Source organism: Neolamprologus multifasciatus, chromosome 7 (genome assembly GCF_963576455.1).
Source record: "Neolamprologus multifasciatus chromosome 7, fNeoMul1.2, whole genome shotgun sequence".
NCBI lineage: Eukaryota > Metazoa > Chordata > Actinopteri > Cichliformes > Cichlidae > Neolamprologus > Neolamprologus multifasciatus.
In genome coordinates, this window is record NC_140445.1 from 26,240,587 (window position 1) to 26,258,211 (window position 17,625).

General features: G+C 38.8%; 1 protein-coding gene across 1 annotated transcript in view; it reads right to left on the reverse strand.

Moving 5' to 3' along the window:
- The window catches only part of LOC146514419 (matrix metalloproteinase-17-like), a 106,370-nt gene that overhangs the window by 39,498 nt on the left and 49,247 nt on the right, over nucleotides 1-17,625 (reverse strand). The window contains exons 2-3 of the mRNA XM_085165583.1: nucleotides 4,753-4,885; nucleotides 2,951-3,086 (exon numbers count right to left, since the gene is read on the reverse strand). Of these exons, the coding sequence (XP_085021709.1) occupies nucleotides 2,951-3,086; nucleotides 4,753-4,885 (269 nt within the window). The remainder of the gene's footprint in view (nucleotides 1-2,950; nucleotides 3,087-4,752; nucleotides 4,886-17,625) is intronic.

The following is a 17,625-nucleotide window of genomic DNA, read 5'->3' on the forward strand; positions in this document are numbered from 1 at the left end:
TCAGCTGATTCTGGCTGGATAAATCTGACTTGTAATCCCTGGGAATAAAATCTGGATGATTTTCCAACATCAACTTGAGGTAGTAATCTGTTATTAATCTGTTATTACCAAAGTGGAAAGTTCCTGGCACAATTTTCTTCCAGGGAAATTCCACTTTTCACTTTTTGGAAATGTAACACTACGTCACATTTGGCTCTCACACCTTTTGAAATGTGGGCTGGCTACGCAGCACTACTTCACTGGTGGAATCCAAATAAATGACTCACTAAATTGATCATAGTTCGTGTTCTAATCAAACAAACAAACAAAAAATTATTTCCTAAACACAAATGTCAGCCTTACTGTGGGCGTAGTCAAAAGGCCGATGGATCGACTGGTCTACATCTAGGGCCACACTACCACACAGTGAAAATAAAGCTTTCTTCATAAAGTTTAGATAGAAGCTAATCTTTGAAAAAAAAATATTATATTGACGAGCTATCCACCCACCCATGACCCTGAACTGGATACACAGCTAAGAAAAAGGATGGATGACATTGGTTATAATCAAATACTTTACTGTGCAGCTCACAATTACACAGATATCTTGATCTTGCTAACTCCGTTTTATGCACTGCTTTACTTTCTGTTCTGCTATTAAATATCACGGCTCACCCACAGTCCCTTTTGCTCGTTCAGCCCTCCCACCAGTGGAAAAGTCCTGCTTATCGACCTGTTTCTTCAATCCTCAAGTGCCCTGATGTCCTGCTTTCCAACCACCTCTTGCTTCATTTTGCTTTCCTTCTGTCCTACCTTAGATCTATTACCCTGCCTGTTTCATCATCCTTCTGCAGGATGCTGTGGCCCATCTGTCCTGCATGCCACACTCTCCCTAAAGCAAAACTTATAACTACTGTATGCTAAGTGACATAAAAACACTTGGCCAACCAATAGTTGTTTACCCAACAGATCATACACAAAGAAACCTTTGTGTAAACCCTTGATTAACATTCACATATATTTTGCTACTTTATTCATATGCACATACTGATATTTATATTGTATTTATTTAATTATTACAAATAATTAGAAATCAGCTGTCAAAAAACTGTTTGTACCTGCAAAATCCTATGAAAGTAGTACAAAGCAGTACCTGCCTCAACTGTTTTTGAGCCTGTTCTCAAGCTCTATGACGCAGAGTAAAATCATGTCTAAAATCTGTACTTGTACTACATGCATAGACTGTATTTTAAGTTCACACAGACACCTTGCTGCTGCTCATTGGTGTGTTGATCTTTTGAAAAGCCTTGATTTGAGCAGTTAGGCCATCAAGGGAAGGTAAAGCATGCTTAGTCACAAAGCATACCCTGCTTTCTCATCTGTTTTTACCTAAACCGGGCCACAATTCACAAACTGAATCTCATTCTGTGTCAATTTAGCTTTGAAACTCAGAGGACACGAATGCATTAATAATAGATTAAGAGAGCAGTGGAGTCATTTTCCCTCAGACCTTTATACAAACTGACTTCTTTTTGCAGGCAGAAGAGTCTCCCCCTGCTGGCTATTAGACAGAATGCAGTTTTAAGACATTTCTACTGATAAACTGTGACAAATTTTTATTTGTTATTCTCTTCCATTTTAAAATATTAATACTTCGACTAGCAACTCCACAACCTCCATTCCAACCCTATATAATAAAGTATAGCGTCGCCAATATGTCATATATAAAATAATAATTTGGCTGACTCCTTCCATCAGCAGCTTCACTGCAGGCCAATATCACAGCAATATCAGTGGGTGAGAATAAGCAGAGGGTAAATCGGGGATATTTGTCAAAAGACCTCCCATCTCTAAAGGGAAAAAAAATCCAGCCACACATGGGAGTGAAGAGTGTGGGTGTTACTTTTTGTTTATGTGTGCATATGTAGTACCAAAATGTTTATTTATTCGTTTTCTCTTCCTCTGCACTGCTCTTTAGGTTGATGTCTATTGCTGCACAGCACACACAGATTAAAACAAACCCTCTGACACACCACCTACCTTAGATCATCTCCCGATGGCGTGTGCGAACCAGCTCAGGCCAACCATATGTTTCACAGCCTCCTCCTCTGCTGTTTAACACTAAGCTGGATCCCTGACAGATGGCCCAGCTGCTTTTAACATGCCCATATTATCTTATCATGTACTGTATAAACAGCAGACTGTGACCCTTCTCTTTAGGAATGATAAAAAAGGCATCGGTATTAAATCTGAAGACTTAAAAAAAATAAAAGCCCTGTCTCATTTATGAAAACTTTATGAATAATAAGGTTTGTGTATGATCTAATAAGAAAGACACGTTTGCTGATTATATTAAGTTCGCTGTATTTTTTTTTCTTTTTTCTTTCTTTATTTTTACAAAATACTCTCAGTCAATTAAAAACACCAAATTTTTCCACTTTAATAAGGGACATCTAATCTGTTCTAATAAAGCATGCACAGATGGGAAATCATTTTAAATAGACTGAGAGAGGATTTTTGCTATATTATAGTTAAAACAGTCAAATATAAGTAGCAAATGTTTCCAGTGGCATGTTCCTTCCAGCCTCATGAGCTGGATGCACTTCTAAGCTTTCAGTGGTTTGTAACCGTTTACAGAATAAGGTCTAGGTACTAAAAAAAAGGATCATGCATCATTTGCAGGACTCGAAATTCATACAAACCTCTAAAAATCCTTTAAACCTAATATTGTCTATATGGTTACAGACAGAGAGCATAAAAGCATCACATCTGAAGAAAGAGGGAATTTATTTTGATCATTAGGATGATTCCTATTTAGGTTTCATATTTGTATTATACATTACTGCCTTAACATAGCTACTCTCACTGGGAATGAAAATAAGGATTCACCGTTTGTGGACTCGCTGGTTTTATTGTATCTGGGCGACGACGCTTGCGTGTGACCTTAAAGCGTCCTATTAATTTTCCCTACCTCCAGGATAGATGTCTCTTGTTCCATTTGTTCTGAGGGTTCAAGCTTCGCTTCCTGCGTCCCACTGTCCCCTCTGTGTCGGACACGTCAGGCAGAGAACATCTGGGTGTTTTCATCAGCCCTAGTGTTTCTTGGTCTGCAGGACAGAAGAGATACATGCACATATATAAACGAATTCAAATACATGCCACAGTTATGTTATTTTTAGAGAAAACGAATTAGCTAGTGTATGAATGCATTTTATGCTTGCTTATGTAGCGCATGAATAAGGACATCTGATCCATCACTGTTCAACATCTGTTTGAAAATGAATGCTTCAGTAGTTGAGAGTCATGTTACACTGTATGAGCACATATACGTACACAGCTGGCTGAACAAAAGGCTGCAAGAAGCCATTTGGTCCAAAACATATACATGCTCCCCAGCTTCCCCTTCAGGCATTTACTCAGTAAAAGTCGTGATGGCAAACCTATTACGTCAGAACTAGTGATATTTATGGATACGCATGTAGCGCAGTCATGATCTGCATTCCAGAAGTCAGCAGGCCTCCAAGAACGTGTACTTTAAGAAAGAGAGGCTGTCCGGACTCAGAGCCAAGACGCTGGAGCGGCCCGTAGAGATTACTCAGATGGACGTCCAGGAGAAGGCACCTGTCACAGACGTTTTGAACCCCATTTCTCTTTTTATTCCACCACAACCACAGCAGCATTTCTGCACAGTGACGAGACACTAAAATGGATTGTGCTGCTACCTGAACCATCTGTTCAATCTTGCGAGTATAGGAAATGCTGTGCCTGCGCTGGAGCTACCTCTGATAAAGTAGAGGGTATGTCTGAATGAAACTGTGATGCTTTGTCTGAATAACAGATCACCGCAAAGTTACCGAACAGTATTATGCAACTTTATGTATTTTTCTAGGACACTGATTCTTTTCTTTATACATTTTTTTGGATCTTGAGTTTCTAATGAAGATTGATTGACTGTATCTCATCCCAGGTAGGAGTTTAACATCCTTCAAATCCACAGTTATTTCTGGCATTCCCCACTACAGAAGCACAAAAAAGGGTCATTTTACTGATAATTACCCCAAATAATTGAGTCTTACTTAAATAAATATTCATTAAATATGTTCAGCTTCACTCTAGCATCACATCATGTTCCTCAGCTGGCTGTCCACGCCCCACAGTTTGAGAAACAGCGCTTTAGGCTAGCAAATTATTCACATACAGTATCCTGTTCTCTACCTTCTATATTTGTGTATGTGCGAGGGAGTAGCCTGTAAAGAGTTTTGTTTGTAGAGGAGAATTGCCGTCTGTGCGAGTGAGTGAGACTGCCAATATGCACTGCGGGAAACTATGAGTGCCTCACATGAGAGCGAACAGTAAAACCCACACTAATCAATATACTGCTCCGCTTTAGACATACGAGTGTTATCAATCACATACAGTACAGTAGGTACATAGCAGTACTGTAATTCTGCTTTGTGTGGTGCGGCAGCAAGAATGATTTATGCTTACAAGGTGTCTCATGACATGGAGACGGCTGTGCAATCTAATGCTTTTCAGTACATAAGAACTGAAATAAAAGCTACCTTTTTATTGTTTGGTGGTTATTGTGTCAAAGCGTTATTGATTTGCCTCTGTTGCTTTTCTGTTGGTAGGAATGCGTTCTATTGTAAGGCATACCTTATATTTTCCTCCGCAGGCGTTTACTCTTACATACGCTGGTATCAGTGAACATATAAAACCAGCCATAGTGCTCCTTCCATAGAGCAGAGCTTTGCAATCAACCTAGCCACATACCCAAGACTCCAGTCTCCTTAAGCCCTCCAAACTTCTGCATGGCTTTGATGGCCTTGGTCAGGGCCTCCTTGGTCTGAAGCTGGCCAGTCACAGGATCAGGCGGTGGGAGGTACCCAAACTTACTCAGCCAGTCCTGAAAGGGAAACAGAAGACACAGAGTTTAATCGTCAATCCAGGCACCTGAAAATATTCAAGTGTCCTAAAGATGTTGAGACCGTCTTCAGTTTGATCTCTACTGAATCTTATTTGTATATTTAGGATCAAAAAGAGCTTTGTGCTTCTGTGCAACTGTTTGTGCAAACTTTAATTCTTTTGCTAACATCTTTCACACCAAGTCAGGTGTGAAATAATTTATTTAAATGTTATTTAATGTACATAAATTAACCCCTTAAAGCCTGAAATATTAAATATTTGCAGGAAAAAAATTTTTTGGGGGGGGCAGATTTTTGCAATTTCACTTGTAATTTCCCTGTATTTGGTGGAAACAACAGTAGACGACTGTGTGGAATCCCCGCCCCGCCTCATTGTTTTGTAATAAAACAAATATCATTAACAGTGGCTCTGGTCCAGCTGTTCACTGACAATGAGCCAGTATGCACAATATTAGGATCTTGGATGTTTCTTATTTATATGGAATGCAATCATTTTTAAAAATATAAATGCTTTTATGACAGGTCGAAACATCCACTGCAAGAGTCCTTTACCACGATTAATTCAGATATGCTCTGTCAATTTTATTATGAAAACTTTCCGAAGGTTATTTTCATCTTGTGTATCATGAGTTTAAATTGCAGCTAAATCCATCCTCTTCCTTTTTCCCTCAGTGCGTCACTCTCAGGTATCCATTTCAGCTCAAACCCTCAATTTCCGTGAACTGATGGCTGGTCTGACAAATCTGTTTTTTAACGGTTTTAATGGCTAGATCACTACTCATCAGAAAGGAGCAACAAGGAGCTATAGCAAGACAAGGTAAAACATAAAAACAGGATTTTTAAGACCCTTTTGACTGATATTTGGTGATGTAAAAATCTGATATTCAGATGTATATTTTTAGACATGTATAATATATAAAATGGTTTGCCTGACTCTGCTCAGATCAGCTGGCTGTTATATTTGTGCCATTCCAAAAACTTGTGTTTCCAACAGGTTGTAGAGGGCCCTGTGATGGACAAACCATGCAACATTAATACTCATAATAATGTTGAAGGGTGCTTCCGCTGATTCTACAATCTCTTATTTCCACCAGTATTTCCACTCGGAAAGGAGGGTTTTGATTTGACTTGGTTTTTAGAGTTTTCTATAGTTATGTACGGGGAAATTGGCTGAAATTGTCCCCTCATTAGACTGCAATTCACTGATTGGTCAGGGAATGACGTTAGCCAATAAGTCTTGAGAGCAACTCCTTCACCATTTTTGAAACCTGGCATTGAGGCAACACTGTGGTCCAATGATGAGATGTAGACGTTTACCATTGGTTTCATGCCATTATTGTGTTGTGTTTCTGTCAATGTTATATGACGACCCCGCCCACATTGAGGCGGGGTCGTCGAGGGCTTGGGTTTCATAAAAGTCTTTTTTTCTGTATTAGAGGAAACAAGCTGTTTATGTGTTTGCTTACAATACCTGAATGCTTCCCATATTTAGACCCTACCCTTATGTGGACATTATAATTTAAGGTTACATAAAAATGCTACCTTATATTTTAATGTCCTGGCAAATGTCGGGCAGACAGCCCTCTTTTCATTAACCAATAAAACTGAAGCAACTGTGTTCATTTTTGTTGCTTTTAATACCCGTGTTCACGGCAGGTGGCTGCAACTGGATATAAAAGGATATTGGAGGGCAGATCTGTTATTGAGACATAATGTTCACTTTTGCTGTGGTACAAAGGTTAGAAAGATGAGAGACAAAAATAAGCATGAATTAAAAAGAGCTGATTCAGAATACTGAATGGCATATGAGCTTTGGCTTGATACAGCTGACACATAATATGTGTGTCTCCTGGGTGAAAGGAATTGAGATTCTTGGGCAGGTATTGCTGAGCAGGAGGTTCTAGATAAGCACTTTAAAGTTCAAAAGCAACCTGGCCCACCTTCCAGTGACTGAAGAAAATGTCAGCGTACTCAATGTTCTGGCAGGAAAATAATGATATAAGACTGTATTGTTGTTACGTTTCAGTCAGTGTGAGTCTCGCCAGCTAGAGCACAAGTTCAGGTATATAATAACACCTCTGCAGCTACTATAGATTCAGGAACTTGCTCGAGGTCCACCTTACTAATACTTAATCCTAGTAAATCTAGTAAAATAATGACTTCTGCATCACCCTACAGCTGCTACGTAGAGGCACTCACAATGTTTTGTGTGAGAAAAAAAACATGGCGGGAGAAGTACTTGGCCTTGTATGCATTAGTGGACCTTTTGGCTATACTTTCGCTGAAAGAGCATCAATCAAAAGTGTTAACTTTGCAGTTAAAGGCCAAGGCAATATGTGCAGCACATTTCACACTTAAGCAGTTCAGTGTGCATTAAGTAATCACAGAAATGCATTAGAGCGTTTATGGACCCACTGAAGAGGAAAATGAGCAGAAATCAAATCAAATCAAACAACACCAGGAAAAAAAATGACAATTTGGGTGAGCATAATTAGATTTTTTATAATTTTTACAAAAGACTCCTGAAATGCAGTTCCTGCCTTTCAGTTCATATATGGAATGTATTTAGAAGTATTACACATTACACATAATACAAACTCACTAATGCTAATGTGAAGGTACTTGCAATAAGTGTTACGTAGGCAAATAAATGACACCAAAAGCCACATTTGAATACACTAGAACACGCTAGAAGAGAGAAACCTTGCAGGGAAAGAAAATGTTATATATGATGAAAGGAATGAGACCAGCCATGAGTTTATTCGCTCTAAATCTGTGATTGAATGTAGCACGAGGGGCTCATGCAGATGGAGGAGACTCTGCAGTTCTTTAATCGTGCATTATTAAAAAATGCAGATATAAAGAAGCAACGCCACAAAACAATGTCTGCATCCCCATATTCTTGGTCTCAAATGAGAAACACACACGCACAAAAAGCATAAAACACATTCTGCCAAGCCTGCTGCCATTTTATTGGGCTCTTTGTCTCAACAATCTGGTTTTTGTAGTCTCACAGTTTCTCCACTGCGGGTGGCATGAAAGATTTCTGAAATTTCTTGTCTCTGTTGTATGAGAATGAGAAAGAATGAGAAAGAACAAGTTGAGGAACAAGTAAAGAACTGGTTTTAAGGTTGTTTGATTTATTTAAGGGCAACACGAGAGATGGAGATAGTACAAATGTACTTGAAACACACAGAAAGATAACTGCCCGTGTACTGCTGTATTGCTGCATTGCATTTCCAGCAACAGTAACAGAAACATGTATTTTCAATTTGTGTCCATCTCAGTTCTAACCTTTAAGATCATTTAATCTAACAAACCCTCCAATCCCTCAACTATTACCAATTCAGGAAGTTTTTAACCCTACATCAGACTAGCATGAGCATAAAAGTAAGTAATACTACTAATAATACTGTGAATGGATTTTAGCTTTGGTGCCTCACAGAGAGAACATGATTACAGCCACTTCCATGACGTTAACTCCCCCCTTCTGAACAGGCCCCTGGACTCTGTTTCATTCATATGAATTTTTAAAGGCTTGGTAACCCAAATGTTCCCTAATTGTGCATTATTTAGACTATATATTTATAATAGGCTTTAGCTGCAATTTATAAACCCTTTGTTAATTAAAAAAAAATCTACTGCCAACTACCTATTGAAATAATTTTTTGTCCAACATTCCTGCCCACAAACATCCATTGCCAGTCTTGAATAGCATGTAGAAACCAGTCTGACCTGTACTTAATAACAAAGGCGAATAAGTGTGTGGAGGTTTTGAATGAAGAGGATGAAATTCTGAAAATGAAAGAGGAAGAAAAAACCCAAACTTGAATATCCTGGTATTATTTGGCACGGAACCTGTTTATTATAAAGTGGTACTTCATTGTTTTGTGTGTGTTTTTGAGCACAGAGTAAAATCCTTGTCCTATCCTGTCAAGAACCCCCAAATCCATCATCCATCTCACTGTCAGGGCTGCTTACCAACTGTTCACAAAGGTTACTCTGAATGCATGTATCCACATATAGGACCAGAACTGTGTGAAGGTCAAATAAAGTTTGAACCTAACAAAGCAAAAACACTTAATAGAAAAGCACAGTAGGAAAAAAATGAAGACAAGACTGGAAAAAGAAATGTAAATGGTAAACTGGAGAAAGATAGCGACACAAAGGAGACCACTGATGAAAAGGACGTCTTAAGTCTTAAGATCTGCTAATGCTCTAGGGAACTTTCTGTTGTACAGCCTTGTAAACATCAAACCAAACCACTGACTATGATTTCACACACCACAAGAGAGACAGGGAGTGTGTAAATGTGAGTCATACATGACCCGCATGAATAAAATTGACCAAAAGCAAAGGCACTAAAACAGAGATGTGGACACACACACATAAAGGGCATCCTGTGTTACCTATTAGCCTTATTCTATCTGACCGTCCTAAAAATGGATGTTCTTTCAGAACGAGGTAGGAGAGCAGGTCAGGTAAGCACCGTATCTCCCGATGTGTGTTTTAATACCAACTGCATGTGTGAGTTGCATCCAAAAAAGAAAGAGCTTTTAAAGTTTTTAGCCAGATTGGTTTTATGAGTTCCTGTGACCATTTGATTGCTTTTTCCACCATTAAAACATGTTTCCTATTCAACAACGAGAAGTCAAACCGAACACAATAGCTTTTGCTTATAAAAATGAACAAAGTGGGAACTTTAAAAGCCAACAGTGGCAACGAATTGGCATTAAAAAGGCACATTTACAGTTATATGGTTTTACAGTTAAAATATACCAGATTTTAGATAAAAATGGCCAAAGGAGGAGCTTATTATGGAGACATATAGCCACTTTTTGTGGGATTTGTAGCTGCTTCCTAATGAGACCCTTTGATCTCCCAGTTGTTTTAATCTAGAAACGAAGCAGTACGGAGGAACTTCAGCAACAACGCAGAAGAGATAAAAGAATAAATACATAACTGCACACAGACTCAATCTTTTAAACACATCATCCAGTAAACACAAAAAATATCTTTTTTCCCTGTATCATCGTCAGTCTTTTTCATAATACAATCTACCAATTCCTCTTGCACAGTAGGTCTTCCCAATTTTCCCATTTACATGAACATGCTATGTTTTGTTATTTGTGTGCCAGGTCAGGAAGCCAGTGATGGCATACAGAATGCAAACTGTTAGCGAGAGCTACAGCAATATTTTTTATTATGCTTTTACCAAATCAGTTGTATAAATTCCTGTGACCCTTTCATTGCTTTTTCCATTGCTTTAAATCAGGTTTCTAATTCAACAGTGTGAACTGAAGCTGAACACAACCGCTTCTGCTTACAAAACTGAGCAAACAGGCACTTTAAAAGGCAACAATGGTAAGGAATTGGCACAAAAAGGATTTAAGTTTTATGGTTTCAATAAATTACTGCATCTATTTCCCATGTTTTGTGCAAAATGTAAAGAGAAGAGGGGTGACTCATGCACACATGTTCATATAATTAAATCCCTGTTACGTATTAATTCATTACTGGTTTGTTGGTTTGATTATACACACTGAGTGAGTCATTTTCCTATGGTATAGTGATCTCGCCTTCTGCTTGTTAGTTTGTTTTTGTGTCTTTTATATCATTGGAGGACTGTGCCATAGTACTCAAATATGCTAAGAGCTTCAGGACAGTCTATGCTTCTGGTTGCACCTTAGCCCTCAGTCTATTTAACGTTCACCTCCTTCCCTTATGCTCTCTCCCCGTCTCCCCTTCTAACACCGACTCAGCGTCGCCCCTGCATATCTTGACATGAGGTCAGCCAGTGAACATGATTTAAATCAGTTTCCTACAAAACAGAGGCGCAGGGGATAGAAGAGCAACAGAGTGGAAAAAAAAGGGCACACTGATGAGAACACAGCAGCAAGTTAGCGAGAGCAGTTAACAGACAGTAACATGAAGTGGATCTTGTCAGCTTGTCCTTATCGCTCCCAGGTCAAGATGAGCAAAATAAAGATTAGATGTTGGACCAAGGCAGCATGGGTGTGGGAGACAGACGAGGTAGAGGTGAATGTAATGTTGCATGGTTTAAAGAAAACAAATGGCAGGAAATACTTTGTGTGCTCAGGGGAAGCATACATTCACGGTGATATTCACAATATGTGGAAATCGCTGCGTTTAGATTACTTTATGTTAAGAGCACTCAAGGGCTGTTACTTAAAAAAAAAGTGATTTACTTGCAGGAAAGGGCAGCGCACATTGAGTAACTTGGAAAATCCTTCTGGATTCGTTGTGCAATGTGTTTCGAATGTGTGGCTTCCTGACATATAGCCATTTTTGTGGGATATGTATCTGCCTCCTAATGAGAGTCTTTGATCCCCCAGAGTTGTTTTAATCTAGAAATGAAGCAGTGCAGAGGAACTTCTGCAACAACACAGTAGAGATGAATAAAGAATAAATGCATAACAGCACACAGACTCAATCTATTAAACAGAAAAGCTTGCAAACAGAAACAGATAGGTAAGCGCATCACCTTGTGTCATCGTCAATCCTTTTCATAATGCAATTTACCAATTCCGCTTGCACAGTAGACCTTCCCAATTTTCCCATTTACACAAAATGAAAACACTATGTTTTGTTATTTATGTGCCAGATCAAGAAGCCAGCGATGATACACAGAGTTCAAACTGATTAGTGAGAGCAGTGAAGGAAGGGAAAAAACTAACTTCTGTCAAACCCCCCCCCCAATGTGTTCACTGATAATGATAGTGATTATGTAACATAATTATATGTCTCATCTGTAAACAAACGGTTCACTGTTTCACTAAGACGGTGCACTTTTAATCATGCGCTGCTTTTCACAGCTCTCCTAGCAGACTGCGGGGCCTGAGTCTGTAGGTTTAGTACAGTACATTACACTTCGGTGAGCGTGCAGGAGGCATGCTGTGAAAATGGCAAAAGCCCTAACAGGTAACGTCAGGGCCATCCTGCATGGAGTTTCTCATTTATCCCACTCCAGGATGTGGCTGACTGCATTTTTAATATTATTGCTGTTGTACTTTGGGATAATGCTTCTTCCAATCTTCCATGAAAACAAGGCACACATGATAAAAATAAAACCAGCCTTGATTTATCAAACTGTGGATGAACTGTGATTTTGAGATGCTTCTTCTTCTTTTTTTTTTTTGAATGTGACCGGCTGTCACAAATACAATTTTTATCTGTAGTAATCAACAGTGAACATTCAAGGAATTTATAACTGCAAAGTTGTCTGACAAAATCACCACGCACAGAAGTTAAAGCTGAGGGCTGTGCTGTGACATCAGTGGGAGATACAGTGTTAGACAGTGGAACAAAAACACAGAGACAGAGAGAGAGAGGCAGGTATACCCGGGGGGTTGGAGAGCAAGATTTTAGTTCACTCAATCAAGTAACAACAGAGCTGCGTTCATTCAGTGGGGTGAACTGAAGGGTGATGATCAATGTGGGATAGGTAGGCAGGCAGCCAAGCTGAGACTGTATATTTTTCCACAATTAACAAATATTCACATCCCCAAAATGAAAAACAACATCTAACCAGTGAAGTAATCTTAGTATTCCAAAATCACTGCCTCAACGTGATGCACTCAGGTTCATAATTTTGCCTCTAGACTGCCACGGTAAATCAAAAATAATAACACCAAAGTACTGTTAGGATTGTTTGTAACTGTTTATGACTTAGAGCCACTTTCATTCATGGTTTTTCATTTCCAGAGGCTCAAAAATAACTGGACTGACAAAGAACTTTAAACATTAGGACTGTTTTAAAGCAGTATTAACTTTGACAGCATTTTTTTATTTTAAGTGTTTGGCTAAAATTTCATGTCGTTTTAATTATTACTTAGACGTCTAAATTCTTTTTGTTTTAGTTGACTACATAAGATTATAGTAGACTGAACCTAAGGTTGATGTTTTGTCACGTTTTCATGAGAAAAAGGAAAGTCGCACTCTTTCCCCGCGGCCAGATCTAATGTGTGCCTCTAACCTTACTGCACAAGGATATTACTTCATATTGGATCACTTCCAAACTTGTCCCGCCTTTCTAAACAACTTAATTACTTTGCATTGGCTCGCGTAGCTAGAAAATATTTTATGTAGTGTCAATACATTTCAGCACAGTTTTTGTCCTTGTGCAGGAGGGTTTTTTTCAGAAATAAAATGGTTGTTGATGAAAACTATGACACAAATTTTAGGTCAATAAAATTAACTCTGTTTTTAATGCTCGGATGATCCTTTGCCGTCAAACTCATGAACCCATGGCATCACCGAAAGCCGTTTCCCTTCTTGAGATGCTGACAACTCTTTTACCACAGTCACCTTCAGCTGCTGCTTGTTTGCGGGTCTCTTGGCTCCAGCTTTGAATTTAGTAACTGAAAAGCACGCTCTGCTGGGTTGAAATCAGGTGACTGATTCTCAAAGAAAACCTCGTTTCTTTGCCCCGATACGTTTGGCCTCTTGTAGACGTTTTTTGGCAACGTCTACTCTTGATCGTATAATCTTGCTCTTGAGTCATTTGCACCATGTCGTTAAACCTCTACGTTACCATTCACAGCGTCTCTTTTATTGTGCTCTTTGGTAAGCCCACCTCCTGAAGTTGTTTTGTTGACTTGTTAAGATGTTGTGAATGGTTTTTCTGTGGCCTTTCAAGCCTTTTAGTGTTGCTGAGCTGGTCAGTGTCATTCCTTCTTTTTAAGATTTGTTCACCCTTAACATTTTGGCTGTCTCTATGACAGGTTTGGTTTTTCAGCTTAAAAGCCTCCTTCACTGGCATCTGCACAATTCTCATGTTGGGAATTCATGTGAAAAGATACCAAATGCCATTTCAGCACTTGAAATCAACAGATCTTACATCAGCTTAATTTCTCATGGAATAACGAGAGAAAAAAAAAACAGTGATGCTGTGTGTAAGAGGAGCTACAATTCCCAAATACTTTGTCCAATACCTTTGTCCAACACTTTGAAAGAAAAGAAAAGACACGTATCATTATGTAAAAACCTAAGGACTTGACTGTAAATCTGGTAGTCACAGTTTTACAGTGTAAATTGTTACAAACTTTATTTAAAACTAATTAAAAACTTACACGTTCATGAGCTAAAGCCACGCTTCTAACTCATGTCAAAGCCTCCAAGAGACCGCAGTAAAGGCCATTTCAGTGTTTTGTATCTTACACCCACCAAAAGACTGAACACAAAAAGAAATGTGTGTATGTCAGCAATGTAGTGCTATAGTCCTTTTTTCCTTTCAAATTTAGGACTCAAAGTACCTTGGATTGCAAGATTAAAGTCTGGTTGCAAGATAAAAATGAAAGGTCACAAGATGATTATCACCACAGAGTAAGAAATAAAAAAACAAATTCTCTGGTCATTGTGAAATACTGGATTGTTTGACCTTTGCTGGCTTCAAAAAGTATTAAAATAGCACAATGTGAGATGGGAACTATACTACATATTGCGCATGCTTTCACAGGGCGCTGTGAGGAGATGTTCGTTTGCTTTATAGTGGAAGGTCTAAAACTGTTAATCACTGTTGCATTACACATAATGCCACTTCTCACCCATGTAAACATCCCACAAAATGCAAAGCAGCAAGTAAGTCACTGGAGTGTATAACACCACTCTGCAGTATTTGACATGGCTCCAAAGCACTCCACTGTAGTTTTACTGAATCCACACTTGTTTATATTATACAGCGATGTCACTTTTGTGCAGCTGTAATTGAATCATTTAGGCATTCACACATTTCTGTGCTTCTCAGGCTCTCTTAGAGACAAATTATCATTAAGTACTAAAGTAAATATTAAATCCTCTGAGCTTATGTTTGTTCTCTTTCACACCTCCTTATCTTTGCAATAAAATTGGTTTGCTCTGTTCTGAACCCTGGTTACGGTAATCCTATCAGGAGTAAAAAGGAAACACAATGTAAATGTAAAAGTCATTTCTTGTTCAGTATCACGTGTCCCTCTTTTGCTTTGCTCTATTTTTCTACTTCTGTATCTTTTCCCCCCAATTTTCACTTTTATTCTTTGCCTGTTTGGGCAATGCTTCGTGTAGAGTGGCATGTCCTGAGGAAAATAAGAAGGATGTTCCCCACAGACACAAAACTATAGAAAGTGGACACTGAGACAAAAAGACAGAGGCATTCTGTATTTATTTCAGATAAATTCCCCCATCCTCCTGTAACAGATTAAAGTCATTCCAAAATCATAGAATACATCCTGTCAGATGGGAAGAATCCACTTCTTGATTCCACTAAAGGTCGATATCCATCCCCTTAGCCTCTATATAAAGCTCAGGCTGCTTCATCCTTCTGCTTCTGAGCTGCTCCATCTGACAAAACCTCCCTGTTTTCCCCTGATGAACAGCTTATTGACAAGAAATGAGTCATCGGGAGACGCTTAACCCCACAACCTCACTGTCTCTCAACGTACAGTGAAGTAGTGGGGGCCACTTTAGAGTTTACATTTTTCTTTAATGCCTCGGGGACACAGGAAGACTTTTATTTTCCTCTCCGCTAAAAGATTCTATGAAGCACTTAAAGGAAATGCTTAACTGTAAAGTTTTAGTAGAAAACTGCAGTCTTCTTACATTTAGATAGCTTTACTAAACTAAGGTAGTTCAGAAATCCATCTTAACACTAAAGAGTCCTTAGTTCCCAGCAAATGATCACACTACTCAATCCTTTCAGCATCTAGTATGTTACCTACTACTGCCACATTGTCCTTCTTTTGTAAATCCTTTTGTGATTTTATACAGTATTATTTCTGTCATGGTTTGCGGGGGAAACTGTGTGGAGTTATGAATGAAGGACCCAAGATGAAGGCACTGACTTATATGTGAGTGATCTTTATTTATGATAACAGAAATATAAACAAAAAGCGAAAGTGGCTAAAACAGAACCAAGAAAGAGCCTAAACTGGAAAAACTAAGAACCAAACTAACAAACCTGAAGGAGATGGAGAGCAAGCAAACACAGGGCATGATAAGCAGGGAGAAACGTACGGAGAAAACACAGAGACTGACTGAACCGGAGGGAGTACAGAACCTACTTTTAATTAAGCTTCAAGGTCAGCATTTTGACTGTACAAAAGTCATGGTGTTTTTAAACAGTGATGCACCGCTAGGTTGATCTGATTAGGAGACCAAGGACACGGCCCCCTAATTTACAAGATAAAGATCAGAAGGTGTAAAAAAAACAACCAAACAGACCAACAAACAAGAAAATAAAAAATAAATACCTAAAAAGAACAAAACAAAATGTGCTGGCAATTTTCTGCTAGTACATTATCCATTTTAAATGTAAAGTTATAGGCATTTACACATAAATGGTTAATTGTAAACTTTAATACAAGGTAAAAAAAACCAAACCGAAACAACCAAACAAAAAAAAGCTCTGCGGCACACTGGTGTGCTGTCCAGAGCCTGCCTCTCTCCCTGTGACAGCTGGGGTAGGCTCCAGCACCTCTTTACCCTGAGTTGGATAAGCAAAAGAAAATTGATGGATCAATGTTGAAATTCAAAATTTCATATACCAATTTGATAACGGTGATAGGTCAAAGCTGAGCACAAAAAATATGTGGATTACCAAACAAATACCCACAGTTCTGCATATAAAAGGCAGTCGTCAAACATATCTCTTATTACACTAAAAGTCTATAAAGAAAATCCTGCCCCTTTTGTGGCACAACAATCAAAAGCTTTAAGCCACGCACATTTCTCACATTTCTTTCAACGACGCCTGGGCAGTGTATGCCATAGCAACGGTGATGCTATCACTCTCCAAAGCAGTTGAGGCAGCTTTCCGTTTTATATCTCAGGCTTATACTGAAATCATTTACTTAAAGCCTTACATTTGGATGATATAACTGCCAGGCAATGACAGCATGTGTGTTAGACTAAGGAGTTCATAAAATCCACAACTAGTGGCAGACACTTTGAGCAAACAGTATTTCCTTTAGAAATGAAATATTTAGTCCTTGTGCAAACAGAGGAGGTGAAAGAAGCAGGATATAATAAATAGAAGCAGAGAGATATTGCAGGTGAGGTAGAAGGATAGTTGCACAGCCTTAGAAACACATTTGATAGCAAACAAAAACATTGCTGCTAGATTGCCTGGTAGCAAAAAGTGAGAATTAACTCGAACCTTGACATCATCCGTTTCCTGCGATGCATTTTGCTCATCTGTTTTCTCAGTTCTCACAAACAGGACTTCCTTGGGGAGCCAGATGTATTTGGCAGAGAACGAGGAACTAGACCAGCGCAAAGGAGCCAGACCATATCATTTTAAAAGGGCCTCCGTCTGTTGATGACTGGCTCGACCTTCTTACAAGCCAAAGTTGATGAACTCTTTGTGTGGTGTAAATATAAACGCTTGTTCACTGGTCCACACTTACTGTAAGTAGAAAGTTGCTCATATTCCCATAAATGATCATATTATCACTGTCGGGTTTTAAAAAAAATTGGCTCAATGAAGAATTGTTTTGGAAAGGATTTAATTTTTAAGCAAAAGTTAAGCAACTTCAATTAGTGGCAAACTGAGGCATTTAGCATGATTTATTATCTTAAGGAGATTTCTTCACTTTCCATGTGAAATTTAATATGCACATGCTTTATTTTGAAAGGACTGGAGCTGAAAAAGACACATTGCCTCAACCCACACATATTAGACGCAACAGAGGCCGAGGACGAAGGAATAATTACTAACAAGGTCAAG